Source organism: Mastigoproctus giganteus, chromosome 6, assembly GCF_048544385.1.
Source record: "Mastigoproctus giganteus isolate SK-2022 chromosome 6, ASM4854438v1, whole genome shotgun sequence".
Taxonomy (NCBI): domain Eukaryota; kingdom Metazoa; phylum Arthropoda; class Arachnida; order Uropygi; family Thelyphonidae; genus Mastigoproctus; species Mastigoproctus giganteus.
In genome coordinates, this window is record NC_143580.1 from 68473910 (window position 1) to 68495216 (window position 21307).

A 21307-nucleotide genomic window follows, 5' to 3' on the forward strand; every position below is an offset into this window, starting at 1 on the left:
GACCTTTTGTGAGCTTTTTCACACTGCGACTGAGTTAGTAGATCTCAGGCGAGGGTAGCGTGGTTTTTTATTCCAGCAAACAGAAAATCGACCACAGTACACATGCAATTTACAGACAATATAAACGAAGCAGTATGGTCTTAGTTGCTGATGTTTCTAAAACCCTACAACAACAACAACGAAGAATCTATTAAAATTTGAGAAAAAAGATTATTGAGTAGCGGCTTGCTTGGTGGTTTCGTTTCTTTCTGGAAGCGTACTGCATTTCTATATTTGTTCTTTTACTTGCTCTATTAAATTACACTATTTGAATAAACATACAATTTTCTTGGTTCAGAATGCTTTCGTCAGTAATCATTACGAGGTCTTCTGTTTTTAGCCTGTTATTCATGGAATGTTCATATCAGCTTATTTGCATTCCAACATCGATTTTTAAACCTTATTAACAAGGTCAGTGCGAATGTTTTGTTGGCTGTGCTACCTGATTACATCGTACCTCTCGATCAATTCAGGAACTCGTTTTTTTGTGGTGACATTTTAAAACGTTGTCTTACGTTTAGTTCAGAGAAATGGGTTCTACGGCAGACGAACGGTTGATCTGTTTCTTCATAATTATACTCAAATGAGCTCATTATGCTGTTTATAGTTTCATGATATGCTGTAATTGATCAGCAAGCTTTTCTAAATGGAGTTGAGTGAAATCAAGAATCCTTCTTCTCTATGATGCAAAGTACTTTCATGAGGTTTTTTCGCTCCAGGACAGAATTAGTTGCCTACAGATGTGAATAGCAAGGTTTTCGTCCTGAAAGTCGGGTGTTTCATCGAGCAAAACAGGCAAATCGACCAGAGAGCACACGGAATTTATGGATATATTACACGTGGGCAGAAAAGATAGCTCTTGGATGGCCCTTGCCTGAGACTGACTAACTTAGCTAAGTGTTAAAAGGACCAGTAAAAATTCTTTACCCCATCGACGGGATTCGGTCTAGACTGAATACAGTAACTAAATCAACTGTGCTGCCCAAGAGGGCTGTAGGGAGTTGCAAGAGCTTTCTTTTTTATGGGAAGACTCACCTTTGAAAAATTCCACTTCACACTAATGACAGTATGTATAGACATATACTATAAATTATGTAAGAATTCTAAACGTTAGTTCAGTTCCGCAGTGGTACTCTGCGATGATACAGAAGTCTGCAAAATGGCTAGGAATGAGTGCGGTGCTATGTTTGTGCAGTATGTGTTGTTTATATGTTTCTGACCACTTACTGGGCTGCAGTAATCGCCAACCATGTAACCACTGCTTTCTAGTACCCGTCAAAGCCATGAGGAGGCGGGCCACAGCCGTGTATGTAGTGGTCACCGGGAGGAAGGATAGAAATGCGCAGTGACTGCCAAATGTCGTTTTGGGGTAGGAGTTATCCATCAATAGTGGACTTGAAAAGAGGGAAGAAGCCCCATAGGGCGAAGAGTCACTCCACGCAATATAGAGGTTTGGTGGTGGAAAAAATTTGGAGAACGATGGTTGAAAAGTAAAACAAACAAACCGACTGTGGTGTACACGAAATTACACATACTTTATTGGTGTTTTATGGCTTTAATTGCCTTTAATTGTTCTAATTAAGGCAATGCGATACAAGTTTTCTTTTGAGCATTCGAGAAATCGAATTAGTCATCACTCTAGTTCAGTCACACTGTCTTAAATGTCCTAAATCATATCTTGCTTCAGTGTTATTTATTATTTGCTAAATAAAGCACGTTGAAACACCAGTGGAAGTTGAAGTTCAGAACAGTGCACCATTTAGTAAAATTTGTTCCACATCAGTCAGTTTTTATTAAGTTTTTTTTTAGAATTTGCGTCATGATAATTAAGATCGTGCAGAGTCAGTATATTCTATGGTTAATTAGCCTTTTTTGCAGTTAAAAATCCAAGGTCCCTGGAGGTGAAAAAACCAGGCGTCATGGCGATTTTATGAGCTATTTTTTGCCTTATATGGATAAACACGAACTTCGAAATTAATTTTTATTAAGTCGCATACTAACCAAGCTACATTCTCATTTCAAGAAAGAATTGCACAAAATGGTAAAACGTTTTTGCTTGAACTGGTAGAGCTGGGATTGTTCCGTTTGAAAATAGTTAAACATAAATTTAACTTTCATTTCACACTACAAGTTCATCCACGATAACAAACTACAAGTTCTTTGAAGTATCTGTAAGTGGATGGCTGGCTACGCGGAAGATTTAGAGGAGGATTCCTATAACTGGATCCATTATACTCTTGAATGTGTGTGTTTTTGCGTGTGTCTATGGGTAATTTGATGGTTTATTTTCGGGATGAAAATTCCAAGTTTCCAAAGGAGGAATATAAAAATTTCTTCTTTCTTGAAGATTGAACCCGTGCCTTTCCTACACAATTCGAAAGAGCAACTGTCGTAGTCACTGGGGTTACTTGACAAAAGTACAGCACCGTGATTATAATCATCTCCTCCAACACGGGGTAGAAAAGACCTGAGTTCCATTCCCATAAATGAGGCGAAGAACTTTATAGAAACTTTTCACAAAGTGGCTGAGTTCGTCGGTCTCAGCAAGGGTTGCATAGATTTTATTTCTCTCCCAGAAACTCTGGTTTGTCGTCTAAAATAACACAAGGCCACCTGGAATATACTTCCATCTGCCCAAGTATATTGTTCGTGAATTGAGTGTGTTCTATGGTCGAGTTGCCTGTTTTCTGGATGAAAAACCCAAGTTTTCTGGGGAAGGGAAACTTGCTATCAATGCCTGAGACCGGTTACCTCGGCCACGGAGTGAAAATTAGCCCATAAAAGTTCCTCGCGTCATTGATGGGATTCGAACCCGGGCCGTTCCACCCTGTGTGGGAAGGATGATAATGATGCCACTTGTTCTACCCACGCAGAACTGGTTTTTCGTCTAGTAAATCGACCGAAGAATATACACAATCAGGGACACAATATTCTGACCCCTTCCAGCCTTAATTACCGCATACGCGGAGTTCCGCAAAGGTGATGCAAAATTAACAGAATTAAAAATTGTCCACTTTGATGAAAGCTTTAAAGATTTAATAATTTGTGTCTTGTTTATCTAGAGTGGCCTTCCTGTTGGATGAATTTAAAGTTCAGTTCATGCAACAGCATCTTCAAGAAAGCAAAACGAAAACATAGCAAGAAGAGCTGCTGTATTAGTTTCCAAGAAAACTGCTTTTAACATTATCGTGGCTCGCCCCTGTATAATATACTGTACACGCTGTATGGAACAAACACGCATTGTGTCCAATCTTTTATATCCAACGTTCGTTGTAAAAGAAGTTCTCTCCAGACAACATTCATTGTGGAAATTAAAAAGAAGAAAAAAATCTGTCCTTTTCAGTCCTGTATATTCTTAAAAATAAATGTTTTCATTATACGAAAATAATTGCACTTAAACCTCAGTGGACAAGAGCAGCCCTCTGAGACAGCCTCGCAATTATTTCTCACTGTGTTGCTTCTATTTTTTCCCACCAGGTTTCGCTTTGTTTGTGATTAGACGGTGAAGTTAACATGGAGATTTGTTTTACTGTGTCTTCTTTTCTTTTATGGATGACAATGCGATTTTAATTTTAAACGTGGCTTTCCTTTAGTGTCCTGGGATGCTTTTATTATTGTGTGGATGCTGATTCTAAGAGAGAAATTCCGTAGCAGTTGTTTAAAGACTTTCCTGTAAGTTTGCTGAAAACCTAACGTTGTTTTCCAGGTATGTTTATTTTATTTTCATTTAGTATATGTGGCTTATTTCTCTGCTAAATTAATAAGTTTGGATATTGAAGTCTTTTAAAACAAAGGGGACTAAAAGAAATCAAAATTTTACTTCAGTATTATGCAGTTGTTTGAGTTAATAAGAGAATTACATTCAATACGTAAGGTGTATGAGAGAAACCATGTGTCTTTCCGGTGGGAATGTATAAACTTGTAGGGGAGTTCCGGTTAGTGACACGTGGTTTCTGCCATACTAAAAGAGTGGTTTGAAGAGAATACTCTCTCATATTCCATGCTTTTTTTAGCAACAAGGAAAAATAACAATTATGAGTACATCGGGCTAATGATAGCCAATTTTTTTTGAAATTCTGAATTCAATTCAAAATTTAATGTCTGTATTTAATGAGCATTAATGTATATTTATGTATTGTGTTGTTATAATATTTGAGAGAGATGTGGGGAATTTGAAGAAAGGTCTTCCGAAAGGTAAGTTAATGAAGTAAGAAATTTTTTCACCACTTCCGAAAGGTAGGTTAATGAAATAAGATTTTTTTTTCTTGATTACAGTATTTCAGTGTACTTTGTGTTATGCAAAATGATCATAAAGTTATTGCACCTTATATTTATTATTTAAGAAAGTAGTTCACGTGTTAATTAAATTTTGAATTGAATTCTTAACGTTTAAAATTTTGCATTTTAATTCCTGTATGGAAAATGAAATATAGATGGGCTCGTAAGGACCAAACATGGCACACTTTGATTCTTACGACCTTGGAAGTTTTATTGGTAGGGTCCGTGGGTGGACATTGGGCAAGTTACACTAACAGAGACGTAAATTTCAATGATGAAATACATACGCTGACCAAAAAAATACGAAGCTTTGTATTAAGACAGTCACAGACAGAAGAAATAGAAATATTTGCAAATAATACTGTGATGACGTATTACCTTTGAGTATAAAGGATGCGCAGGCTGTTCCACTGCAGCAATCTGAAGCCAGAATGGGGAATACGAATGATCTATCAGATTTTGAAAGAGGTCTTATCGTTGGTGCACCTTTAACAGGAGTCACAATTCGAGAAACGAAAGACATAACTGGTTTCCCAAAAGCATCCATTTCAAAGGTTTTTAATGACGAGAAAGCAAGTGGCTCTTTCACATCTCAAAGGAATACATATGGCAGAAAATTAGTACACTGCATGGGCAGAAATCATGGGATACCTACATAGTAACGGATAAGGGCAGTCACACGCCGAGGCATTTGAGTCAACTAGTTCACGAAAGCGTTGCAGGAGTATTCCCATCCATGCTTGCTGCACAGCTGTCCATAATTTCGTCGCATTCCTTGGTGGAGGATCCAAAGCTCGAACTGACCTTTCCACAGCATCCCAAAGATGCTCCGCAGGGTTCATGTCCAGTGAACGGGGCCATTCCATGGTGGTAAAATCTGCAGAATGCTCTTCGAACCATGTTCTGGTTAGCACGGTCTGGAAGAGTCCACTGTTCTGTGGGTGTAAGACGGCCATTAAAGGATGCAGATGGTCTGCAAGGTTGGACCCGTAACCTGGACCGCTCAGAAATGCGTCTAGACGTACCAGAGGTCTCAACATGTGCCAATTGAACACGCCCCAGACTATTACCGAGCATCCACCTGCTTGAACAGTTCCTTGTTAACATGACGGGTGCATAACTTCGTGCGGTTTCGGACAGATAAGCGTCCTCTCGAAATAATTGGAAACGGGACTCATGGGACCAGGAGACCCATCTCCAATCATCCAAGGTCCATTGCCGATGTTCTTTCGCCCAGTTAAGGCGCAGAGTCCTGTGTCGTGGTATTAGCAATAGGATTCTTATGGGTAGGCGGCTCCCATAACTAATTACGGCTAAGGATTGCCTTGATGGTCTTGGTGGAGGCGTTTCTGGAACCTCCCTCTTTAAAGTCGGCTGTGATTTGTGCCAGTATCGCTCTTCGGTTGGCTGAAGCAATGCGAGACAGACGTCGACGGCAACGTTCATCTACCACCTTTCTCCGCCAACAGCGCTGTCCACGATGATATGCTATTCCGGAAATGGCGTATTCCCGATACACTTCTGTCGAACGAGGATAGTGCGATTTCTGTACCACTTCCGCGATAGTGACCCATGCGTGGGGCACCCACTCTCATCCCTCTTTCAAAATCTGTTAACTCACGACGTTTATCCATACTGACCACGAATTGCAGTGTACCTATATACCTCTCAAGCGGTGGGTTCGTCCAATAGCGAGAGAGAGGTGACAGGTCGCGTTGCCCAGGGACCAGGTATCCCATGAATTCTTTCCTTTCAGTGTACTTCAAGAGCGAAGCCGTCGTACTCAAGGAAGACTGTGAAGAAAACCAGAACATCTAGCGTGCATCAAATAGCATCTGAATTCAACCAAGACCAGATCTGCCATATTTCATCCCGTTTCTGCCCTATATCATACCTTGACCGTGTTCAGGGAATTGAAGAAATTGGGTATTGGAAATAGCCTGTCGGTTCGGAAGCCACTTATTTCAGAGAAAAACAGAAACGTTCCCTTGCAGTGATACCAATAATGTGGTGATTGGGCGGTGGAATAATCGAAGAAAATCATGTGGTCAGACGAATCACGATATTCTTTGTTTTGCATCGATGGTAGGCAGAGAATGTGGCGAGAACCTCTTGAAGTGATGAACCCCTGCTTGGCTTATTAAGGCAACTCAAGCATCTGGACGTGGTATCGTTGTATGAGGAATATGTTGTTGGCATGGATCGGGTCCGTTGAGACCACTGGAAGGTCGAAAGTCATTCAGGGAGTACCTGAATTTTGTATCAGATCTACTGCACCCTGCAATGGATGACAATGCAACAGCGCCTCGTGCCCGAATCGAATGTGCAAGAATAATTCTGAGAACATGACACGGATTTCAATCATTTTCCGTGGGTCTCACATTCCACCTGTTCTCAGTCCTATATTCAGCACTTTGGCGTCTTCCATCAACTTTGTCGCAGATATGCAATATTTTGCTGGAAGAACAGTTACATTCAGACCAAAAAGCACTAAAACACTTTATAGAAGCCATACCGCACCTCACACTCTCTGTTATACCAAACAAACGTGGTCCGATTCAATACTGATTGAAGGTTCATATTTTTTTGGCCAGCGAATGTGCTGTGTTTTTAATTTTCCGAGTTTCCTTTGATGTGTATGTCTGTCCCCGTTATTGCAAGATTTTTCCTCTGTTCGAGTCATCATCTCAAAGTTACCTTGATTATAATGTGGGAAGGGGAGATTGGTCCATCCATAATTATGACACGTAGGCTGTCTCTTTGGGCGTCAACTAAATTTGTCTTTTGGGGATTTTAAATGAGGGAGTTATCAATTGAAATTTTTGCTTAAGGCTCCAAGTTGAGGCAGCTAGTCTAAGAACTCTTCCTTGTGTACAAATGCAGTCATTAGTTTCATGAACTAATTACTGTTCTTGTATTTCAATAATCCAGCATACTGGAAGCATCTCCATGTTTAGGTAGTGATGTATAAAAATATATTCCAAATGATGTTTATTCTTCAATACGTATATAGAAAACTGATTCGTCTGTTTACTTCCAGCATTTATAATATGTTTTTGTTTTCAAGTAACTGTTCTAATATCGCTCAAGTTATTTCAGATAATGAAGTGACTTTATAAAAGTTACGGAATCTAGGTTAAAGTGTAGATTTAGTTTAAAGAAAAGTAGATTTGATGATTTTTTAAGAATTTTTTCTTGGCCCAATGTCAAACTTTTGTTGTGGTCAGTAACTGCAAGAAAGGTATTAGTAAGAACTAGCTAAACTTTTTTTTTTTTTTTGAAATCTCTCTTTTCACTTTATAGGATGATAAATGTTTATCTTATATTAGGGAGTAAACGAAACTACAAACGACTTTTGAAGGTCATATAAGAAACAATTCTTAAGACTGCAAACCAATTTTTCTGAAGGAAAAAACGACCTCAAATAATAATTTGTAAATCTTCGAGTCTTTAAATCTCGGACAAATTAACACAGAAGAGGGGGGAGGAGGAGGAGAGATGGAAACATGCCCTCTAGTGTGAGCATCTGCGTCAGACTCTGAATGAACGATCAGGTCTAGAGAAGGTAGTGAAGACCTAAGATTCGGAACACGACGATATGTCCAGCCGTCACCTTAGAGACGTCAGATTGGATTAGAGAATACGCGCGCAGTGCGACTCGGTTAATTAGTTCGTTAGGCGTTCACATACCGCCCCAGGGAGAAGGAAGCAAATTGCCAACGACCACAAACACTTAGAACTTTACCTACTGTTAATAGAGCGTAACTGAGTTTGGGGACAGTGCTAATTGTTGAATCGCACAAACACAGAAGAGGAATGGAATGTTCTTCTAGTCCATCTGCTCCTGTTTTGATCGTAATAGTATTAACATAACAAACGGAGATGTTTAAACAGTTGCGCTGAAAGGGAAGTGAACGTTAAGATTAATTTACTTTCGAAATTTTCAGGAAGGAACTGTTCATATTCGTGTGAACATTAATGCTCACTGTTGTCAGAATTTTCGCAATACTAGATTGTGTTATTGAAGTTTCTTTTTATGGAACAAATGTAGTGAAGTTTGTGAGGGGAGACCCGGAGACATCCATGTGTTCTAAAACGTAATATTTGATTTCCAATGACTTCGAAATCAGTGGATAGTTTGATTCTTACGTTTAAGAAACAAATCTTAAATGTAAATCTCCATCACTTTGACCCTCAATCAATACAATAAAGTATGGAGTGAATGATTCTTCTCTGATGAATGCTGTAGATGCCTGGTTGGATAGACAACCGCAGTCTTTTGGCAGGAATGAAATTCTTGGGACATGCTTGGAATAAGTGTCGCAGTGTTGCAGGAGACTGTGTTGAAAAATCAAAATACTTCTGTTGTTGTCTTCCTATTATTTTTACTTAGGAGGAAACTTGATTATCCCTCGTATAAGAACAATCTTAACAACAGGTAAAAAGTTACAAATGGATAGTTCTTTTCTATCTTGCCATTCCGATTATTCTGAATTTAGGATTCCTTTTATAAGTAAATTCTTTTTGGTGAGTCAATTTCCAATTTATTGCCGTGTAAATAAAATTAGAATACCTGGAGAGAAGTCTGCCTAAGAACAATTGATCCATTAATGCATAGAAAATCTTTTCAAGGGAATAGAGCCAGGTGCTGTCAGATCATGCAGACACTATACCATCAAAATGTGTCGGTGATTCATTACTGATGCAAGCGTGTGGAGTGTCATTTGGGACTATAAATCATAATGTGAAGTGCCGGTGTAACCCTAGGAGGGGGGGGGGCGGATCGATTTAACTTAAGGGTTAAACCCACTCTTGCCACTTAATATACGCACAAGCAATACACCCCCATGTCCATTTCATCGCTCTACCATGGTTCTTCACTGTATGGACTGCTTTGTCTTATTTCGTATGATGGAAGTAAATTTCGAATTCAATCTCCAAGAATCTTTTTCTCCTATAGAGCAAAAGAAAGTGGAGAACTTAATATATTAAAGGAGGCTTTTTGATAAATGAATTTAGATTTCGAATATAAAAATTCGAGATATTCTAAATTATTTAACTCTGATTTCAGTTATTAACTGAATATACACGTAAAATTGCAAATATGTTCCTTATTTTTATTAAATGTATTGTTATTAAACTCATTTTTTGTAACTTTGACAATAGTTTATTTTTGCAATATTGTAATCCATTATCAATATAACTGATTTGTTTTGTACACTACTTGGTCACTTTATTAGAAACATAAGCTAATATAGCCGGAGCATCGATGGCCCGAATCACTATTCCTACAGGACAGCTTAACGTCAACAAGGTGTTGAAAAGTGACACTAAAATTTTGGACCGACTCAGTAACAAACTGTCATCAATCCCGGAATGGAAGAGAACTGTGCTGACGAACACGCCTTTCCAGTCCATCCTACAGATGTCCAGTTGAACTGAGATCCAAGAATTCGACTGACCATAGCCACGACAAACTCTCGGATCTCAATCCCAGACTCCAATTACGCTAGTCTTCGAGCACTCAACAAGTGCAACCGACCTCTCTACTGTAGCAATAACTAAACGCGCACCTACAATCATATCTCTTTGGAAATTGGCAAGATTTTTCCGTTCTCCATTGAGCTGAACTGATCAACCATTAGTCGGGTCAGTCGACTTTCCGTGTGAGCTCTTTGTTTATATATTTTTGTAAAGGTTATTGTACGTATAAAGCGAAACCTCCATGGTTCTAATGAAGTGGCTAGGCAGTGTATATACAAAATATATATTATATAAATTATATATAAATAGTATTAACGAATAGATTTTAAGGGCATTCTTTATTTTTGTTTTCCATACACTATTTTGTTTTTAATTTTATAAATATCGTACTTAATTTAAATATTCCAGGAAAGAGTAATCCATACAAATTCAATCCATAATGAAGCCTGGGGGTTAATATAGCTCAGTCAGTGCTGTCATTTCTAAATAAACGAATTACCAACGCAGATTCCACATTGTGATTTGTCAAGGAATACGCCACCTCTTAATTTGTTTCGTATTCTCCTATTAAGTATTCTAGCAGAGTACAGCACTTTCCAAAGTGTCTCGAAAACACAGGGGAGTATCCCGTTGAGGTACTACAGACGTATAATGTAAATGCAACCTTTAGACCCTCAAAAGTAAATCCGGTTGAGACATTTGTGTAAGCCCGACTAACATCCCTTAGGGATGCGTGTTTGTGCGCGCCTGTCTGCATACATACACACACACAGACGTTTAACCTAAGAGAGAGATTCTTCGCTCTATTAATGAGGACTAATCGATTTGGTGCAGTGTGTGTGGGACTCAGCTGCTAACCAGCTTGAATACTAATCATCTATGAAATCATACCTCGACCGTTGTGCAAAATTCGCTAATTTATCTCCTGAATCTTAATTATAGAGTATACATGGTCGGTTGAGGGGAGGATTTCAGATGCACGTGCCTTCGATGCAGCGTGTCGAAATTAGCGATAGCCGGATGGCACTAATTAATAATGGAAAGCGGTCGTTACACGGGCCAGAGGTTAGCAAGAGACAGGAGTTTAATCTGTAAGGACTTGAATTGTCTGCGAAATCTCTCTCTCTCTCCTGCACGCTCTGTTCTTCATCACCTGTCTTTTGTTTGAATTATTTTAAACGATGTGCGATTAGAACATAGTTTAATGGCTGTTTTGGTCTTTGTTCTGTTCTCAGTTTTCTCTTTAACCCTTTATCTACTCGACCATCTTTTATCTGTAGCTAATTTTCTACCGCTTAAGTAAATCTAACATTGACTTCATTATCGGGATGACTACGAGGTTTAGTAAACATAGACTTCGCGATCAGCCTTCTCTTTGTACTGGGCCCTCGCAAAAGAATCCGAACAAGATGTTTTTTTTTTTCCTTTTAGAAGGATCGAATCCGTTCTGCTTTCCAACAAATGTGTAAAGCACATTTGTGTGAGTTAACTTAGGTCACTACATAAGTAAACAGGTCAATACTGGACCATGCGGATTGCAACTGTTCTAATTGATGATCATAGTATTTTGGGGTTATCAGGTGTTGAACAGACCTCTAATTTATATCTCCGATTCTCAGTGGTGTCCAGGCTGGTTGTAACCAAAGCCTAATTGATTTTAAGATGAGCTGGTTTCCATTAATTCGGTGCTAACTTAGTATACTGAATAAGTGATAAGTATTTGTGAAGGATTTTCAATAATCTGTTACTTTGCGCAATTATAGATCGCATTCTCTTTCGCTCTCTCTCACTGTGCAGTTTCCACAAAGTACATTTCTGCTTTTACAAACTATTCAACTTTCCAGCTGAAAATTACACTTACAAATAATCCGATTCTTGACTTGTGATGCTGATCTTCCTTATTACTAAGTACAGTCCATTTCACTATAACTTTGCCTTTTTTATTCCATTTAAAGGTAATTTTTTGTTTATCATGTAGTTCATGTGATTGTTTTCATTTTATATTAGAAGAAACGTTTTATACAAATAAAATTATAAACAAATTAATTTTAATCTAGTTAAATGGTCACTGTTCCTTCTCTAGACGATTTCTTAATCAACAACAGCCTATTAATGTTCTGGTTTGTGGTGGGTAGATTAATGAAGTCATAAAAGTACCACAACGGCGAAGAAAAAAGAAAAAAATCCATGATGGCCTTCTTCAGAAGGCCATCATGGATTATTCCTTCTGAAGAAGTTCTCACAAGAACTGCAGTATACCACTTATTTAAAATATCTTAACACGCTATTGTAGAATTATTCCTTTTAATAAATAACAGTTCCAATTCCAAATTCATTCGAATCACTAAAAAGTTAACGATATTAGTAGTTTAATTATTATCCTGGTGCGATTTAAGAGTTATTTATACGTCAGACATCACCATCTGCTTGAATTATGCACCCTAATGGTTAGAAACATTTTTAAACGTGGAAAACATAAAGACCTTCCATTACAACTGGAAAAATATTTTCGTGTGTTTATTAGTTTCTATAATCGTAACCCAAAACACTGCAGAGAGATGTTATGTTTAACTTTAGCAGCATTCTGATAATTAAATTTTATTGTGGCGTCCCATAAAATATGGGAGGAATTTGAGTACATTATTAAAAAGTGAAACGGCATTGTACTCCCTAGTGGGTACTTACATATGGCAATGTCCTAAGGGCAGTGGTGTAATTATTTCCTGAAACACACTTGGAGTTATGGAGCAGAATGGGTTGTTTTATTGTAAAGAATTCACTGCAATACACGTGTTAGTAGCTTGGTTTACAATCACTGCAGCAATCATGGGATCTGTGTTTTAATAATTGCTGATGGTAACTACTTTACAGACATTTACGAAAGCGGTTAAACGCATTCAAAAATAAATTGTACACCAATAATAGTAGCAGTCTATGCAAATAGCCAAGAGGCATTCTTGGGAATTTGGAATAAAAAAGATCTTTTTATTTATTATGATCATTGCTACTTGTAAATGTATCTAGCAGACACGAGGGACTTACCTGGAAACATTAGATACTTTAATGGCCAATTTTCCTCATTTTCCTCATGTTCACGAAATAAAGGTAAGTCGTAAAAGCACTAACCCAAAGAAATGGCTTTAATATGCTTTACACTTGCCATACAGCAACCCGTATTAAAGTTAAGATAATACGGAAAGATCTTCATGGTCCCACTGCCAGTGGGACCATGAAGTGAATTAAAGAGAACGAGTTTTCCCTTATGGGTAGCACAGTGTGCATAAGCACCGTCCTCTCAGCAACAGGTAGTGAAAAAGGCCCTGGTTCAAATCTTCTCAATGTTGAGAGGAACTTTTATGGACCTTTTTCAAAACGTGGCTCAGTTAGTCGGTATCAAACAAGAGTTGCGTGGTTTTTAGCTCTGGAAGTTTTACAACAACAATAATCCCCTCCTTGATTCGTCACTGCTTCAAATTGTAATATGGATATAAGGCAATGTGGCAAATGGGTTGGTAAAATTAGCCTTAATGAGTGTTGTTAATACTTGTATACATTCTCAAATAGATACCTGTGCGCCATTTAAATGAAAAATTGAATCAAGAGTACGGTTGATATATAGACTCTCAAAAATATAAATGCGTATTTAAGAAATTATCCTTTGTCTTTTCTTTGATTTTTATCATTTCTTGTATGCCTTCATTAAAGATCTGATGGCTAATAATTATATCTTTGGAACCAGATTCATTTTCTGTTCCCTTAGTATTCAAGTGTGATTTAAGAAACCGGTTACAAAACTTGTTCCAGTTAGAATGCTTTCAAAAATCCCTCAGAGAAACTGATTTATTTTTTAAATAAAAATTGGCCAACCCTATTATATTTCCAGAGAAGAACTTCATATGTTTCAAATATCTTATTTGTGAAAACAGTTCAGTCTCTTGGAATAAGAAGTACACACTTAGAGAGTAGAACGAATTGGGCTTATTTACCCTGCAATAATATATTAATCAAAAATAAACAAGCGAACATAATTATAAATCCTAGACCGACAAAGTTTAAACTTACTTTGTAATTTTACAATGCAGATGTAGTGTTCTAAATAATCAATTGGCTTGTATCCAAATTTCTAGCTTCCTTTTCAACCGACACAAGCTCGCAACAATTATAAAACAGTTATTAACCAAGCCAAACTCGATTTTGAACAGGCTAAGAGTGGAAAACTTGCTTGTTGTCCAAATGGTAGTCGAGAATTGTGGTCTTTTGCCAAAGTTATTTGGCCACAACTTCTGTCCATATATTTTCCCACCTCTGTTTACAACCTGATGGTTCTACTCCATCTTCGTCCAAGGATAAAGGCCACTTAGTAGTATTCCATTTTTTTTTTCTTATTCTTGTACCGACGACCTTTGTAAATCACCTCCTATCATACCCAGTACACTCTGCTCAATATGAGAAAATTTTCCATCAAATTTCTTATATCTGTCCAAACGGAAAATTTTAGATGGAAAAATTTAATGAAACTCAAATTTTGTTCTTGAGATTTGTGAGGTTTTTGACAGTGTTTGGCACAAAGACTGTAAAAGACCATATGGATTGTCGACTGTTGTTTTGTAACACAGTATCCGGTTTCTCTCTTTTCTTCTAAACAGCTACTCACTCTGTCCAAATCTCAAATCCGCCCAACCATGGAATATTGTTCCCACATCTGTGAGGATGCTTTCGAAACCTCTCTCAAGCTTCTAGGCACCCATCTCTTACGAAGTCTCTCTACTACTCTTTGTTTCATAGATGTTCAGCCGCATTCCTTTTCTATATATACTTCCACGAGAACTGCCCTTCCGAATTGGAATCTGTAATTCCTCCACTCCATTCCAAACACGTGCCTCAACCAGAGAGCATCGATTCATTCTTCACCTCGTGTTTCCTGAAAATTACTATCTATCGAGAGTCAAATCTGATGTCAGTAAGTATCGTCTTTCTTCTCAGTTTTCAACCCATGCACCTTACTAAACACTATTCAGAAATATTCAAAGAACCAACTTGTCCATTAAGAATAAATGAGATAGTGAATCACCGCTAGTAAAATTTAAAAGAATACAAAATGCATTTGGGTAGTAAATTCACTATTTTTTTTCAGTTATTATTTAAACTTTAAAACAGTTCAAAAATAAAATATGGAAGAGAAATTGCTAGCAAAGATGTCTCGTACAGGAGAGATATGTTTGTGATATAGATGGCTACCTTCCAAGTAGACGTTCTTGTGGATAAATGGCAGCAGAATGAGACTAGAAGTGATGGTCCAGTCCTAAATAGAAAATATAAATAGCTATAGAGAGAAAGAGTGTACAGGAAAAGATAAATTTGACAACATATGAAAAATATGTTCACTTTAGCATGTATGCAACCCGAAGGAAAGCTCTCCGATCAATGGTGAAATAAGTCTGAAGTCAAAGACAGAAGAGGAATGGAAAATTTGGCATATGAAAAATCTTAAGCACAAAGAATTGCTAAGAATGGTGAGGATATCTGGGCATGAACGGTATCAAACTTTACTGCGACAGAGAAAAGAGAAATATAATATAATAAAATGGAGGAATAAAAGTAGGAAATATAGTCATTGAGGTTGAATATATTTTAAACTAATATCAGAACGTCAGCAGCAGTAGAGAATAATAGAGATTATAGAAAGCTTGCTTATTGGTGCAGGAAGATGGATGTATTAAAAGAAAAACAGTGTAGTTATCCTTCTCCTTAAAAAGTGGTTTTCATGATAGTGTGGTGTTTGCGCAACTTCCCAAAATTGAAGTTGCGCAATCACCTAATTACTTAAAGGCCTTGTTGAATCGTTGCTAGAAAAACGATCTTGGAGTAGAGTTTACTTCGGTGAATTTTTATAAATTTTCAGCGTGCACCCATTTAAATTGGTCCATGAACTTTTTAAAAATTCCACGAGAAGTCGAGTACCATAGGAACGGTTTTATTGTGATCCAAGTAGATCTTAAAATGAGATGGCATGCAGATGAAATTCTAGTAGGTGAAAATTTAGACCAGAAGTTATTTGAGATATTTTTACACGTGATTCTCAGAAAGAAAATAATGGCTCAGAAGCAGGCATTTTGAAATTAATGTTAAGGAACAGTGAATGGACTATGGGCTTGCAACTAAGCGGATTCACATTTCTCAAAAAGTTCATGAGTTACCTACCTACAGCATGAATCATCTGCCTACTTAAATACAATTCTTTATCAAATGCAAATAGACAAATACAATTAATGATAGTCTCATCCTGTGGAAGTGTTGAGTGTTCATTTGATTCCACTGACTTAGATGTTTTAAAACATTAAGATCCTAAATTAAAAATTAAAACAGTTTTAATGTTATCAATCGTTAGGTTTTATCTTGCCTGTTGTGTTCAAGATTTTATGCCACAATTATTAATTCCCCTCTAGATAAAACCTTAATTTAAGATTGCCTCCATTTTTAATTGAAAATAGCCCTCGGCAAATGAGTGAAACCTGGAGAAACCACTGTCACGGATTCCACAAATAACATCGTTAGCAGGTAGGAGTCATATTAAGCAACATTAAAATCGTAAAATCCCATTCTAAAACAACTCCTCCATGTTCCCTTATCAAAGAAGTAGCTTTTACATTCTTTAGATTATCAGAAGTAAAATTCTAAGGGGTGGAAGTTGACAGAGAATGTTTAATGAAAACCTAAGATATTTTAATAGATTTTCAATACAAATAATCGCAAATTAATCTGGATAAAATCAATAAAAATTACATATACATACAACCTGTTATTCCATCGAATAAAACTATATTAATCGAAAGCTGTAGACAGGTATCTGTTACTTTTCAGGAAAGACATAATAGGTGTATTCTATTAAGAAATTTTCAATATAAAATTGTGAAAAATACCCACCTTTAAAAGTTTCTGAAAAGGACACGATTCAAATTGGTCTAAATTTTAAGAAATTGGTTTTTGGATACCTGAAAACTTTATATTGTTACCACTTAAAACTGGAGTAACATGCTTAATTGGATCCTTCCAAATTCGTCAGTTGATTTAACGTGACAGGTCACGTACATATAAAAAAGTACACAGCAGAAGGTAAAAACTATCTGAAACAACACTGTTTAATCTAATTCACCAATATTTTACCACGGTTTACCCAATGTTTTTCTCATAAAAAGGGACACTTCATATTGGCGATGACATTAATAATTTCCTGTAAATTGCTAATTAGATGGATGAAGGGACCATCTCAGTTAAATTCCAATAGAAAAAGTTGAGAAAAATCGATACTTATTTTCTTCTAAAACGGAAACCTCAGTTTTTCAATCGTGTCCATTAGCAGATTGGATTTCAAGCTTGTAGTACATCGCAAATTGTATTTGAATAAAACGCTCATTAAAATTAAAACAATCAATTATTATCACCGTTAATTAATAATCAATTTTAACATTTTCCATCCGCCCATACAGAAAACTTTGTTAGCTCTAATTTTAGAAGGCAACAGGAAATTAGCGGAGATCAGAAGGCAGATATCCATTCTCCAGGAATGCGGCAGACTTATCCAAACGCCCCCCCCCCACACACACACATTCCCCCACCAACATCACTGTCATAAGCCCAATTAAATGACAGGCAACATGGCTAATACATAAACTTAATGGCGCAATTAATTATAAACCGTGCTGATATCGAACGTTCATTGATGACAGCTGAACACGGTCAAGCATTATGAATAGATCAGTTGACAATATCGCCATGCAAAATGGATATAAAGTAGATAAAAATGTCCGCTTCATTAAGTATTAAACCAAATGCGGCTGTGTTAAATGTATGTTCCGGTTTCATTTATGATGGAAGTTCAACGAACGAGTTTGGAACTATATTCCTGTTTTTCTTAAATAATTATTAAGCCATCCGAATCCACTCTTGTATGCAGCCCCTTCTTGTGACATTTACAAGTATTTTTCTGTTAATAATGCCCAAAGGTAATGTTCAAAACCTTTGGAACGAAAAGAAACTTCGAAGATGCCAGTTCTTTTTCTTAAAAGAAATTCTAAGCGAGCGCTCACTTGAAGGAACATTAGCATTGAATGAATATGGCCGATCTTCAATTACTAACGTGACATTTAATATCATCACTTACATGTGGATTAAACATTTAAAAAATATATATAAAGAATACTCAATATTACTTACAATGAACTGTCAGTTTTATTGGCTGTCTTAAGGGCTCTCCAACGTCATTACTAGTTTCGCACATGTAGTTACCAGCATCTGCCTTTTGTGCTGTGGTGATGGCTAGCGATCCATTCTCAAGAACATGGATGTGGGAACTACTCAGGATGCTCTGATATTGTTGAGGAGAAGTTTCTGAAAGGAGTTGAGATCGTGAACTTATTTACAATGGATGTGAATGTTAAATATACTTACTATTTTTAAAATAATCGCAGCAATGCAACTTTTAAGCAATTAGTTGAGAATTTATATCGCTATCTTCAACATATCCGTGTTAATCTCGCTAAAACCATTCATGACCTTGCTGTGCTCAATTTCGTGGTTTAGTCCATCATTGTCAAATCTTCAGAAATTAGAATCGTTGACCGTAGTATAGTTTTCCGTTTTTGGAGAAATTAGACTTTAGGTACAATGCAGAATAAAGTTCCAGAAATGGTTTAAAGGATATCTATGGTCTTACTATATTTGCTGAACTTACTTTTGGGTTGTACGTCAAAGGGATGATTCAAGCAATGCGGTGATGTCAAATATTTTCAGGACTCAGTTGTTCTGATCAAAAATCGATATCTCTCACGCGTACAAACTAAACGTTATGCCTGCATGTGTGTTTTACGAGAAGCAAAATCCGGAATATTGCATGGACTCTATCTGAAGAAAGATTTTCTTATTCTTCGCTTATCGATGGAAAGAAAATCTCCTATGAAACGCAGTATGCGTTCACATTATGTCACCAGTCACCCCTTAGTCTAACAGCTTTCTCGGTTAAGTCGTAAATCTGCCCATTACCACTTTTATAGCTTAGAATGTTGCCAGCGTCTTTGGATCCTTTTAAGATATACACCAAACCGCAACGGGAGTTAAGAGACTAGGAAGAAGAAAAAAATGTATGCGATGTTCCATTTTCTCTCTGAAATATCCTGTTTGAAATATTGGAGTGCATGTATATGACCCTATCTCGTGTGTGACCCTCCATGTTACAACCAGAGACAAGGACAGAACCAGCGCCACTGGTTGGGATAGCTTTCGAGATTTGAATAACAAATGGATCGCGTTACTTGGGAGATGCCTCGTGTGACCCAGTTTCTTTGTAAATGTCGAGTCATAAGCGCATTTTTTTAAAAGCAGAAACTGCGGACCATTATTCGTATTTTGAAACATCTGCCATTCATTAAGCTCTTTATTGGTGCATTGTTTTCGCATTCCTAAAACTGCGTCAGCATCCTAACGGCTAATTTTGTAGTAAAATGCATTCCACAATTCTTTTGGTGTCCTTGTAATAACATGGGCTAGATCTCTCTAGTGGCTTCGTTTCAGAACATAAAATGGAAACTTTTGGCGACACCGTTACTTGTAATCTAGAATATGGAAATATCGATCGACATACTTATATTCAGAAAAGAAAATTTGGCTTTTATATCGAGGGAGTGAACCCCTCGATCTTAAAAATTAATAAGTTTCAGCGCCATGTTTTCAAAATACTTGAGATGCAGTCTGTGTTTTAAACAGGTTGAAGTACTAGGGAGAAATTTATTATAACTCCAAAACATTTTATTCTAGAAACATGGTAATATGCTATGATAAGTTACCATTCAAGATGGTAAGGGTGGTATAATTTTTTTAATAGAGGCTGTCGCCTTCGCCTGTTCACCAATATTTTAACGTATGATGAGAAGTTTCTTTTATGAGCGTGTTGAGTTATTCTGAGCTTTAAAACTCATCTAGAAGGACCGTAATTTTATTTCCAGTTGGCTTAAATCAGGAAAGGCGAGTACCAGTAAATTCTCTTTATTTTTTACCATTTCTGGGTAAATAATACAGCGAGGAACTATTGGAATGTCAAGAAGATTGGAGGATGAGAAATTTACCGACAAGACGCAACACCCCTCGGTTACAGTACCCAGTAAGATAGTGGACTCTAAATGCCCACCTGTGCTTACTAGGTGTGTAGAAACAGCTCCTTTGAGTATCATTTAGGGAAAGTAATGGTTGCGTCAACATCCTTCGGTTGTACGACAACTGGGAAACTGGCTATTCCTGAGTGTGTGATTTCTTTAGAATCGATCATAGATTCGTGGCCATTACTATAAGACATTTGCAACAACAAAATATCCTACGGGGTATAATTTAGTAAACAGACCGGAAGTTTCAATTATGGGCGAGTTTCTGGGCTTTGGAGTATTTTCCATTTGTTTACTTTCTAAGCAAACTACTGCGAAGTTTTGATAGGAAAAATATTTATTGTCAACAGAAGAAATCTTCTTCAAAAGATGTTCTATTAACATGAATTCCTTGTTTGATTGTCAAATATTACGTGGGATTCTTCTTCGTATAGTTATGCATTTATGCATGTTGGTGGCTTCGGATACGCAATAGAGGAGAGCAGTATCAGAATTTGAAAGCTTATATTGGAAGGTTGTATGATTTTGCTCCGAGGTATCTAGGGACTGTATGCTAAATATTCATTGTTTGATCCTTGCAGTGGCGAAAACTTCCAGGCTGCTTATATTGTGACAACGAGCGAGTTTGGAATACATTTGGCCAAATAGCGTTACAAATCATTCTAGTAGAGCCTCCCATTCTCATTCTAATCGGGACTTAATAGAGGTCGAATACTGCGTGGAGTTAAGATACCTGATAAGTTAATGAAATAATGAGCTTCCTGAATACATCAACGTACGAAGCCCTGGGGAAATTTAATACTTCTAATTATGATTATGACATTAAGAGAGACTTCATTCCCTTAACGTCGATGGAATCATAATATAATCATATTGATATAAATAGCCAGTTAATGTGGTGGATTTGGTTTATGTCATTTTAATCAACCTGCATGAAGATCAAGCAGTAATATATACCATCCATTGAGTATTCGGACACAAACACCTTTAGATTTCCTGTGTATGAGGTATACAGGAAATCTAAACTGAACACAGTTTGAAATCTTAACGAGGCTTCTCAAGAAATCTTCAAACCCGCGTAGCCCTATTAACAGTAGATATCCATCTCGTTGCTCCTGGAACATTTTTGTTCATTGGCCCAGGATCCACAAAATTGGGAAAGGCAAATTACAAATGTTCGGAAATATTTTAAGTCCATTTTTCGTAGTATCAAAAATTGTGACTTCTTAAAATTCTCTGGCTTTCTCAAAGGTGTATTACACTCCTTCAGTGAGTGGAAGATTTAGCAATTTTCTAAGCGAAAATGGCTTTTCATCCCTTAAGAATGAAACTTTAATATTTTAACGGATTCTTAA

At 37.1% G+C, this 21307-nt stretch overlaps 1 protein-coding gene across 1 annotated transcript in view; it reads right to left on the bottom strand.

Moving 5' to 3' along the window:
• LOC150084395 (cell adhesion molecule Dscam1-like) overlaps positions 1-21307 on the bottom strand; it is a 326343-nt gene that overhangs the window by 135990 nt on the left and 169046 nt on the right. The window contains 1 exon segment of the mRNA XM_090375201.1: positions 18016-18189. Coding sequence (XP_090231327.1) covers positions 18016-18189 — 174 coding nt within the window.